The following is a 12,035-nucleotide window of genomic DNA, read 5'->3' as shown; positions in this document are numbered from 1 at the left end:
ATCTGGAGGGCGCAGCCACGCCCCCGGAACGCCCCGGCCCGAAACCACGCCCCCGGGCCCACCCCCGAAACGCCACGTCCGCCCCCAAAACGCCGCGTCATTCGGCCCCGCCCCCAACATGTGCATCGGGGGCTTCTGTGCGCGCCGGCGGCCTATGGAAAATAGGCGCGCCGGCGAGCAAGGCCCTGCTCGCATAAATCCGGGCGGATTTACGCAAGCAGGGCTTTTAAAATCCGCCCATAAATGTGCAGTCCAATAGTAAACCTTAAAATTTGGAAGAGCCATTCCCCCCACTCCCCCCCCCCTGTTTCTTGGAGAGCTAAGGCTGGCAGAGACTAATACTAGCAATCTTACCATGCCAAATGAATTTCGCCATCCAACTATGTAGCTCATAAAAACCCAATTGGGAATATTATAGGGGACATGTTGGAATAAATATAGTAATTTAGACAAGATATTCATTTTCAACAAATTAATATGACCCACCCAAGGTAAAGGCAAATCTCCCTAAAGATGCAAATCTTGTCTAATTTTTGCAAGAAGAGAATCAAAATTTTTAGAATAAAGATCCTTAAAGTCCCTGAGAATATAAACCACTAAATACTGAAAGCCTTCCCGGACCACCTTAAAGGTGTTCAAACACTAGGGCATCCTTGCCTTAGGGTCAAGGGGGAAGAGCTCTGATTTATCATAGTTTAGTTTATATCCAGATACATCCCCATATCGCATTAGCTCCTCTAAAAGGGCTGTCCCGGGACTCAAGGTAGGGTTAAATAAATCAACACATTATCGGTATATAAAGAAATAGTGTGTGCCTGCTTACAAACCTGAAAACAAGAGATCACAGGATTACTACGAATAGCTTCAGTGAGTAGTTCTATCGCTAGGTCACACAACAGAGGGGATAGCTGACAGCACTGTCGAGTACCATGGGCAATGGAAAAGTAAGGTGATAAAGACCCATTTATTAAAAGTCATGTGCAAGGCTTTGCATACATGGCTTGTATCCAAGTCAAAAAGCAATCAGGGAATCCAGCCCTCCGAAGCACAGCAAAAATAAAAGGCTAATATAGGCAGTCAAAAGCTTTTTCTGCATCTAATGAGACAATAACCCCAGGAAAACCAGCCTACTTAGACATATGAAGGATATTGAAAAAAGCCACCTAGTAATCGCAGTAGAAACATGCTGTTTTACAAACCCAATCTGGTCTTTGTGGACCAAAGAAGGCAGCAATAGTTCTAACCACAACTGCAAAATATTGGCTAAAACTTTTAGGTCAGAGTTTAATAAAGAAATGGGCCTATAAGAGCCATACACATTAGGATCCTTTCCTTTTTATGAATCAAAGTAATGGTGGTGACCCCAGAGAACCCAAAGAAGCATCATCAAGAGCAGAAGCAAAAAGCGGGACAAGTCATCAAAGCACTGCTTATATGCTATGTGGTAGCCATCAGGCCCAGGGCACCTTCCTCCTGGCAATAATTTGATAGCTGTTTATATTTCAGACAAGGAAATGGGAACAGCAAGCATATCCTGCTGAACTTCCATCAAGACAGAAAGTACCAATCAAACAAGAAATCTTTGGATATCTTCCTCCCTTGCTGGGGCTGAGTCAGTGTAAAGTTCAGAAAAAAAATTCATAAAGGTACTTTCAATCTTCTCAGGACAAGTAGTGTGACTCCCGAGGGTCCCTTCATAGATGCAACGTGGGATTTACTAGCCTTTTTCTTTACTACTCTGGCTAAGAAAGAATCATGTTTATCTCCATACTCATAAACCTTCACCCTAGTGTACTTAATAGCAGTTTCTATCTTGTACAATTAAAGTGTCCGTAGCTCTCTACATGTGGCTTCCAATAATTTCTAAGTCTTCCCAGTACAATCCCCTTTATGCTATATTTTCAAATCTTGAGCCTTCCTAATAAGCAGGTCTGCCTGCTTTCTATGCACTTTCTGAAGATGACTAGAGTAGCTGATTTTCTTGCCCCTAAGGTAAGCCTTAAAGGTTTCCCCACATAGGCTAGAGGAGTAGTCAGTTACAGGGTTGTTAAGATTAAATTCTGCATCCAAGCTCTTTTCTAGACTTAAAAAGTCTTTCTCAGCCTCCAAGCATATGTAGGGGCTTTTCTCAAAGGGAAGTGAAGGATAAGCTCCCCTGTGGCCAGACAAAGTACAGGGGAGTATTTTACAGCTACTTGTTGAGGCAAGAAAATTAGTTGAACACAAAAAATAGTCCAGCCTATTATACGAGTTATGTCACGGAGAATAACAGGTATAGAAGGTATAGTCCCTAGCTGAAGGATGGTAATGACATCAAACAACTTTTAACTGCAGGATAGTCACTAAAGCCGAATTGTCTGTGACTCCTTGGGAGGCTGTTTATGATCCAGAGGACCTATCAAGTAAGGGGCTCATACATACATTCCAGTCACCACCGCCACAAAGTCTGTCAAACCCAAAGAATCTCTTCCACTTGAAAGCATAGGATCTTCTGAATGAGTTAAATATTTCCTAGTGGAAATCATAACATCCTCCACCTCTTTGGAAGAAGTAAGAAGGAAATTACTGTGCATTCAAGATCTATGCCTTAAGGGTCAGCAATGACAGGTTTGGATGCTATAGCTTGCCTTCCTCTTGAGTGATAAGAGCCTGAAACATTCCCAATGGTACTGGATACTGAATTAACAGATGGACTATTTATGAATACCACTCTTGACATGGCCAGGTGATGCTATGAGGATTATTCTTGTCCCAGGGGACCTTCTGGATGGTACTGGTCATTCGAAGAATCACTGGGTACACACAAAGTAGACCAATGTTCCAGTCTAGCAGAAAAGCATTGGGAGCTGGTTTGTCATTGCTCAGCTGCATGAAGAGTCTTCTTGACCTTGCACTTGTCTTATGAAGTGAACAGGTTCATCACCAGTTTTCTCCAATGACTGAACAAGTTGTCTGCAATCCTATGATCTAGGGATCATTCATGTGGTTGTATTATTATTATTCATTTAATTTGATTACATATCAATCAATACAAGTCCATCATAGATTACAATAAAAAAGAAAATGCATTAAAATTCACATCAAGTATTATACTATGCAAATTGCAAGTAAATTAAAATAAACAAGATTAAAATTAAAATCAACAAATATAAAATACAAAAATATAGTAAAAAAAACCTCCATAACTACAAAAATAAAAATCACTCAATAAAACCAAGTTGAAAAAATTAAGTTAAAAATAAGATTCCTACATTTCTTGCATATAAATTGCTATACTTCATAAACTTCTGAAAGCATCCAAGAACCCGATATTCAAAATGGCATTTAGCTGGCTAAGTGGTGCCACTGAATATTCTGCTAGGGTCAGCGAGCACCACTTAGCCGGCTAAATTTTTAGCTGGACAAGTCAGGGGCAGGGAATGGGCGGATCAGGGAAAAGTCAAGTTGGCTGGATAAATTATCCAGCTAACTTAATATTCAGAGTTAGCAACTGATTTATCCGACCAACTCTGGTCGAACCAAAGGTCTGTCCTAAAGTTATCCTAAAGTTAGTTTTCATAATAAGAGGTATATTGGTGCTTTATGACCTGGTGCAATATTTGCAGTGTTACTTTTTTTATCATTTTATTTATGAGATTATTAATATTACAAGTCAAGAAAATAATACTTACAATGGAAATATAGGATTTACAAAAAGCAAAATAATTAAACCAAAGGCAAAAATTACAGAATATAAAAGCCTAAATTATAAAACAAAATGGAGAAGAGGAGGCAAAATTTCAAGAGAGAAGATACTCAGAACTAGAAAAACAGATAGGGGTAGATTTTAAGAGGCGCGCGAACAGCCTACTTTTGCTTGCGCATCAGACTCAAGCAAAAGTACGCTGGATTTTAGTAGATACGCGCGGAGCCGCGCGTATCCACTAAAATCCTGGATCGGCGCGCGCAAGGCTATCGATTTTGTATAGCCTGCGCGCGCCGAGCCGCGCTGCCTCCCCCCGTTCCCTCCAAGGCCGCTCCGAAATCGGAGCGGCCTCGGAGGGAACTTTCCTTTGCCCTCCCCTCACCTTACCCTCCCTTCCCCTACCTAACCCACCCCCCCGGCCCTGTCTACACCCCCCCCTTACCTTTGTCGGGGGATTTACGCCTCCCGGAGGGAGACGTAAATCCCCGCGCGCCAGCGGGCCTGCTGCGCGCCGGGCCGCGACCTGGGGGCGGGTACGGAGGGCGCGGCCACGCCCCCGGGCCGTAGCCATGCCCCGTACCCGCCCCCAAAACGCTGCCGACACGCCCCCGCAACGCCGCGCGCTCCGGCCCCGCCCCCCGACACGCCCCCCTCCGAGAACCCCGGGACGTACGCGAGTCCTGGGGCTCTGCGCGCGCCGGGAGGCCTATGTAAAATAGGCTTCCCGGCGCGCAGGGCCCTGCTCGCCTAAATCCGCCCGGTTTTGGGCGGATTTAGGCGAGCAGGGCTCTGAAAATCTACCCCATAGGAAATAGGCTTAACACATGGAGCTACAACAATGAATTATATGTGCTATCATAGAGTTGCTAGGTGCTAAAAGAAGGTGTCTTAGCATCTATACATTCTCTAAGTTGTTCTGGAACAACAAAAAAAAAAAAAAAAGGAATCATTATGCAATTTCACAACACATTTACACTGTTTCTTGTCTTAATGCAAGTAAAGCACATCTCCTTTGTTGTACAGAGATGAGATATCGGGAAAAATTCTGACCAATTGGCCATGAAAAGGGGAATTCAAATTGTGGAAATATAATTTCATAATTTTCCCAATATCATATTCAACCACAAAGGATACCAGAAAGGTGCCATGTTCAATTATTTCAGGCCCAGAGCTGTCAAGAAACTCAATCAAACTAGTGAAGTCTATACCAGTAGATGGTTGGTCAGACAAAGGTCTAATACTCTGAGCAAATGTTTGTAGGAAAAAAGCCTTATTTATAGGAGGAATTTGATTTTCAGATATACCTAAAATGTCATAGAAATACCTCTTTAAGGTAAAAGTCAGAAGTTCTCCCATTACCTTGGGGAAACTTACTTAAATTAAAGTGTCTATTCCAATTTTCCAGGGATTCAATGTGAGAAGTAAAACTTATCTGTTTTTAACAACTGCTACCTTAAATGATTTGAGATCCTTGATGTCTGAGTCCAGCAAACAAATTTTAGTTTGAATATTGGAAATCTTTTCTTCATGCTGGTTGACTATGGGCTCTAGATGAGAAACAAAAGTATCAATCTTAGCTAAGTACTCCTTAATAGCGGCACCAAGAAGAGCTGTCAGCAACCATAGCACCTCAAGCTTATGAGGAAAGGGACTCATCCAATATAGGAGCCGGGGAAGGTTGAAGAGCTGTTGATAAAGAAGACCTGGTCTCAACAATCTCAGTCAATGCTGAGACCAGCAATGAAGTTATCAAGTCTGAGGCTATTGAATCACCACTCAGCTCCTTAGGTATGATAATTCGGGCCCCTTCCACTTCCATCCAATGGTGAAGAAGGCAGCCTGTGCAGCAAAACTTCCCTTTATACTGGCAGCGGGTGCATATCGAGGGACTGAGGGAAACCTCCTCCCCTGATGGGGGATACACTAGTGATCATTGCTGCTTAGCCTGTTTAGCTACAGTATGATCATGGAAGTAGAACCATCTACAAAGTTCAAATAATGATACAGGAACACATATTATTTGATACCTGTTTGCCATTGTGAGTCACTGATGATAGGATAGTTCGCAGTGTCTTGAAACCCATTGCAATGTCAAGGAGGTGAGCAGCAAAGAAAAAGTTGTTATAATGTCCAAGGATTGACATCGTCATATACCAGGCCAGGTAGAGAAAAGACTGAAAAAAAAGCAAACTATAAGAAAACTAGAGAAATCAAGAATCATCAGTTTTCTAAAAATATCCTTCATATGTACATGCCACAAATGTAACTAACGCAAAAAAAAAAAAAAAAGGAGTTATTAATGCCAGCCCCCTCATTAATACCAAATGATTAAGAAATACATATTTTTAATTATATCTAATGATTAGACTCTGATATGTGCATGGATAATGTATCTGTGGGGAAATTTTGATGTAAAATACCAGTTAGGACTTAATTTATCCCATACTCAGAAAAATTTCTGGAAAAATGTATTTGCCTGCTCAAGCATGTGAATTCAATCATATCAGATATTTGAAAATGGTTTCTAAGAGGCTCTATGGAGCTGGGAAACTAAACTCCTTTGATGCTAACTTTTAGGTAAGTCCCTACATTCCAGCACATGATACAATATTCAATTTATTATAATATGCAGATGGTTTATTTTCTCTTTTCAGGCATGCAAAATAATCCTACAGATGGCAGAAGAAATACATAGATTATATTCTTGGTGTGATTTCATCATGATCTAAGGACAAGAAGCCACAAAACCTTTCCGTAATTACATATGCTGTAAAAAAATTATGTGCCCCTATTTCATAGGAAAAAATGGAGAAAAAAGATGCCCCAATACACAAATGAAAAAGCTTGCTTCTCTTTAAAAACTGCAAAGCCTGAGGAAGGTACAAAGAATTTGAAAATTAATCATGGAAAGCAAATATACAGGGATATTGCATGTAGTGAGATGTGTAAACAGTCATGGCATGTATAAATGACTTGACAGATCTGGAGACAGAACAGTGCTTCCAATCACTCATTCTTCCTGCCCCTATTCCACAGGCTGTTTATTATGCAAAATTATCACAGGATATCTTTCAACTGTGCCAAGTGAGCACAACCTCTTTTACAATTGTAATTCATGAAAATATAAATATCCTCACTAAAAATTTGCCTCCAGAACCTTAAAACACACAGGATGAATTGAAACCTTATGGCCGAATATTTAATCAGCCACGTGCATAAGAAACAGGGGTTATACACTTGGCCCGGCCTTGCGCGCTCTGCCACGAGCGAAAACTCCCATTGGGCCAGATATTCAAACCTATGCGCGGGCGTAGATTTGTGCGCGCAACCCGGCACGCACAAATCTATGCCCGATTTTATAAGATGGGTTGGCGTGCGCAAGGGGGTGCACACTTGTGCACGCTGAGCCCTAGGGGAGCCCCAATGGCTTTCCCTGTTCCCTCTGAGGCCGCTCTGAAATCGGAGCGGCCTCGGAGGGAACTTTCCTTCCACTCCCCCCCACCTTCCCCTCCCTTCCCCTGTCTAACCTGCCCCCCAGCCCTACCTTATCAGTACATACATTAACTATTGCAAGTGTTCGAAGTGTTGGTTGGCTTTAAAGCATGTTTAATGTAGATTAATACTTGCATTAACTGTAATGCATTTTAGCACATAGGTTCGCAAAGTGATTTGCTCAAAGCCACAAGTAGCAGTGGCAGAAAAAGCATTTAAGCCCAGGTTTTCTGATTCGTAGTCCCTTATTCTAATTACTAAGCTACTCACTTCTTCCATATATTTTACATCCCATTAAAGCCCTGCAGTCTCTGATCTATTATAAATTTAGGGATAGATTTTTTAAAAAGCGTGTGCGCATTTCCCGGTGTGCACACACATGGCCGCACTGATTTTATAACTTGCCTGTGCATGTTATAAAATCCATGGGCCGCACGCACATGTGCGCCGGATTTTATAATCCGCGAGCACATGTGCATGCAGCGTGCGCAGGGGGCCTAATCTAACATACGTGCGGCGACGAGATCAGGCCTCTCCCAGTCTCCTCCCAGTCTGCTCCAATTAAGGAGTGGACTGGGAGGGAACTTCCCAAACCCCCTACCTTATCCTCCTTTACCCTTGCCCTCTCCTCCCCACCCACTAAACCCTTTCACCTACCTACCCTCCCACACCCCCCTTCCCGCCCCCGGACCAGCACCCCACATATGATCCCGCCCCTTTTTCAAAGCCCCGGGACATATGCGCGTCCCGGGGCTTGCGCTCGTCGCCGAACCTATGCAAAATAGGCTCGGCGCGCGCAGGGACAGGTTTTCGGGGTTATGCGCGTATCCCTTTGAAAGTCTGCCCCATTATGCGCAGAAGTGCTGGGCCGAAGGGAAGGGGCGGGGAGGGGGGTGGGGCTGGAGGCGGCAGGTACAGCGGCCATTTGCTGCTGTGCCGGGGAAGGGACTGCTGGCGCGCACAAGTTGCTACTTCTCCATCAGAGCAGTAAGCAACCAAATAAAAAAAAAAACAGGTAGGTGAAAGGGTTTAGTGGGTGGGGAGGAGAGGGCAAGGGTAAAGGAGGATAAGGTAGGGGGTTTGGGAAGTTCCCTCCCAGTCCGCTCCTTAATTGGAGCAGACTGGGAGGAGACTGGGAGAGGCCTGATCTCGTCGCCGCACGTATGTTAGATTAGGCCCCCTGTGCACGCCGCACGCGGATTATAAAATCCGGCGCACATGTGCGTGCGGCCCACGGATTTTATAACATGCACACGCATGTTATAAAATCAGTGCGGCCATGTGTGTGCACACCGGGAAACGCGCACACGCTTCTTTAAAAATCTACCCCTAAATATATAATAGATCAGAGACTGCAGGGCTTTAATGGGATGTAAAATATATGGAAGAAGTGAGTAGCTTAGTAATTAGAATAAGGGACTACGAATCAGAAAACCTGGGCTTAAATGCTTCTTCTGCCACTGCTACTTGTGGCTGTGAGCAAATCACTTTGCGAACCTATGTGCTAAAATGCATTACAGTTAATGCAAGTATTAATGTACATTAAACAAGCTTTAAAGCTGGCCCGAAACTATGGAACTCTACCAGAACACCTGAGCTCACAAAACAACATTAAATCATTTAAAAAAGAACTCAAAACATGACTATTCAGTTAAACATACAAAGATGGTATTGGTTGATACCACAGAACATAGCTAATACATACCCTTTTCAGGTATGCAATGTCACTCCAAAGACTATATCACTGATTCACTGAAATCATATTGAACACCACCCGGACTTAATTCAATCCCCATACATGATTTGAGCACAGATATACACCTCGTTATATATGTAGATGTTGATTGTAATAAGTTGTTGTTCGGATCCAGTTTCAGTTACTGTTAAATGCTTTGGATGTAACAAGTTGTTGTATATGTAAACCGGAGTGAAGGCAGCTTGCTATACCTCGGTATATAAAAAAAACTTTTAAACAAATAAATAAATAAAGCCAACCAACACTTGCAATAGTTAATGTATGCACTGATAATGTGGATTTAACATAGCCTCATGCAGAAAATGAGCACAGAAAGTGCTCAGACTTAAGATACAATTGGTTTCTGAAAACTGTGCCTTAAGTAGAAATGTTGTAAGCCTCCAATAAGAACAATATTATAAATGTGGACTTGGTTCCAGCATCAGGGCCCAATATCTTATTTTTACCAAAATAACCCAAAATATATAGTACTGTAAAAAGCAATGATACATTTTAAAGCATTACGGGTAGATTTTGTAAGGTGCACGCGTTTCCCGGTGCACACACATGGACGCACCGTATTTTATAATAAGGAGTGGACTGGGAGGGAACTTCCCTACCACCCACCCTAACCTCCTTTCCCCTTCCTCTTTCCTCCCCACCCTCTAAATCACATGTGTCAAACACAAGGCCCGTGTCTGTGGCCTTGTTTTTTGTGGCCCGCCAGTGATATGGGTGGCTGAGGAGAAATGGGTGAGAATTGTTATACTTATCCTTCGACATAGACTCATCATATACTATATGGACTGAAATGCTTACAATTTATACCTGATCTTTGCTTTTTTCTTCGCTCTGTGGGAGTGACTTTATGCAGAATCTAGGTTCTTTTGTTCTCTGCCAGTACTTAGGTGTTCAAGTCTAGTCTTAGAATTTCTAATACTTATATGTATTTCTATGCTGAATCAGCTGAATGAATATGTACTATGTTTTTCTTTATCTTTCTCTTTATCTATGAAAGCTGCTTTGATCACGTAGAAGGTGGTATGTCTCAGTGTGATTCAAATATGATAATCCATGGTTCAAGAGGGATATTATATATATATTTCTTCTCCACACCAACATAATATGTGTCAGCAGTGCCACAGCAGCGGGACTGCTATGAACAGCGTGCTGCGACACTGTAGGCACTTTTCCCATGCAGTCACCAATCTTATCCCAGCCGCTCAGCAATTACATGCCTATTGTACCCCAGCTCTGCTACCACAACGTAGCACGGAAGTGGAGCCGAGGTGCACAGATCATCACAGGGCCAGGTGCCATTTTCTTTTTGTGCCCCTGTGGAGCAGGAGTGGAGCAAGTAAATACAACTGGTGGCAGCAGGCTATCTGGGGGCTGTGGGCAATATAGCAGCAAGCTCTCTGGGGGCTGGGGGCAATATAGCAGCAGGCTCTCTGGGGGCTGGGGGCAATACAGCAGCAAGCTCTCTGGGGGCTGGGGGCAATATAGCAGCAGGCTCTCTGGTGGCAATATGGCAGCAGGCTTTTTTTTTTGGGGGGGGGGCACTTATGTGACAGCAAAATGGACCTAAAGGACATCTTGGTCTTTTACTTAGGTGGCGCACCACAACATCTCTGGTGGAACAAATGGAATCCCAAAATGTGCAACAAGAGAAAAGTTGATACAGAAGGAAGACAATTTCATGTCAGGAGGCCCCCCCAAGCCCCTGTCACATGGTAGGATGTGACAGGGGCTGACCAATGGCACCGGTAGCCCCTGGGACATAGTATGGGCAAAGGCTATCGGCGCCATTTTGATTACTGGCAGCTGATGGCCCGAGGGCAGGAGATCACTCTGGGATCCCCGCTGGACCCCCAGGGACTTTTGGCAAGTCTTGGGGGGGTCAGGAGGCCCCCCCAAGCTGGCCAACATCCCTAGTGGTCCAGCGGGGTCCCGCAAGCGATTTGTCCCTCCATGCTGTCTGGCCTGCCTCGCTCAAAATGGTCAGGAGGCCCCCCCAAGCTGGCCAAAAGTCCCTGGGGGTCCAGTGGAGGTCCGGGAGCGATCTCGCCATCGGCTGCCAGTAATCAAAATGGCGCCGATAGCCTTTGCCCATACTATGTCACAGGGGCTACCGGTGCTTTGGTCAGCCCCTGTAACATGGTAGGAGCACAAGATGGCGCCGATGGCCATGTGACAGGGGCTGACCAATGGCACCGGTAGCCCCGTGACATAGTAGGTCAGAGGCTATCGGCACCATTTTGAGTGAGGCAGACCAGACAGCACGGAGGGACAAATCGCTCGCGGGACCCCGCTGGACCACCAGGGTTGTTGGTAAGTCTTGGGGAGGGATCGGGATGGTGGGGGGGGGGTTGTATGTAATGTTTTATAGTAAATTTTAATGCTTGGGGTGGGTTTTTTTGAGCTTCGTTTTCCCGCGTTGTTTTTTGGGCCAGTTTCGTTTTTCCCGCTTAGTTTTTTGTTCATTTTTTGTTCGTTTTTCCAAAAAACTAACCGAGGAAAAACGAACTTTACCCCGAAGCGTCCGACTCAAAAAAAACGACCTGGTAGTAAAAAATGAAGCTCATCTCTATACAATATACGTCAGCATTTTGAGACCAAACATGGAGCTAAGTATGCTAAAAATAGCCTCCAAGAAAACAACAAATGGTCCAAGAATTAAAAGTCAGACTGCAATCGCAGCAGAAGATGTTCACAAAAGCTGTAGCCCAAAATGATGCAGCGGTGAAAGCTAGCTTTATTGTGGCTGAAGAAATCACTCGGGCTTCTAAGTGTTTTCAGAGGGTGAATTTTTGAAGGAGTGCATGCTAAAGGTGTGTGAGCAGGTGTGCCATGATCAGATACAGAGTTTTAAAAATGTTAGTTTGTCAAGAAACACTATCACAAACAGAGTTAAGGAACTAGGAGGAAATCTGACAACACAACTGGCTGAAGAGGCATGCAGTTATCTGGCTTTTCCATTAGCTGGTTTGAGGGCCCCGCCCCCTGAAACAGATTTTCCCCGAACTACGAGAAACATTTTTTTTTTGGGTTTGTACGGGGGGGAGGGGGGGCACATTTTATTTTTTTAAATAAAAAACCACCCCAAGCATTAAAATTTAGTAT

The 12,035-nt window shown here is 44.0% G+C and overlaps 1 protein-coding gene across 1 annotated transcript in view; it reads right to left on the bottom strand.

Moving 5' to 3' along the window:
• The window catches only part of RYR2 (ryanodine receptor 2), a 1,771,220-nt gene that overhangs the window by 94,805 nt on the left and 1,664,380 nt on the right, over nt 1-12,035 (bottom strand). Inside the window, 1 exon segment of the mRNA XM_029593907.1 lies at nt 5,713-5,859. Within this exon segment, the coding sequence (XP_029449767.1) occupies nt 5,713-5,859 (147 nt within the window).

This window comes from Rhinatrema bivittatum, chromosome 3 (assembly GCF_901001135.1).
Source record: "Rhinatrema bivittatum chromosome 3, aRhiBiv1.1, whole genome shotgun sequence".
NCBI classification, from domain to species: Eukaryota; Metazoa; Chordata; class Amphibia; order Gymnophiona; family Rhinatrematidae; genus Rhinatrema; species Rhinatrema bivittatum.
This window is presented reverse-complemented; position numbering and strand designations above follow the sequence as displayed.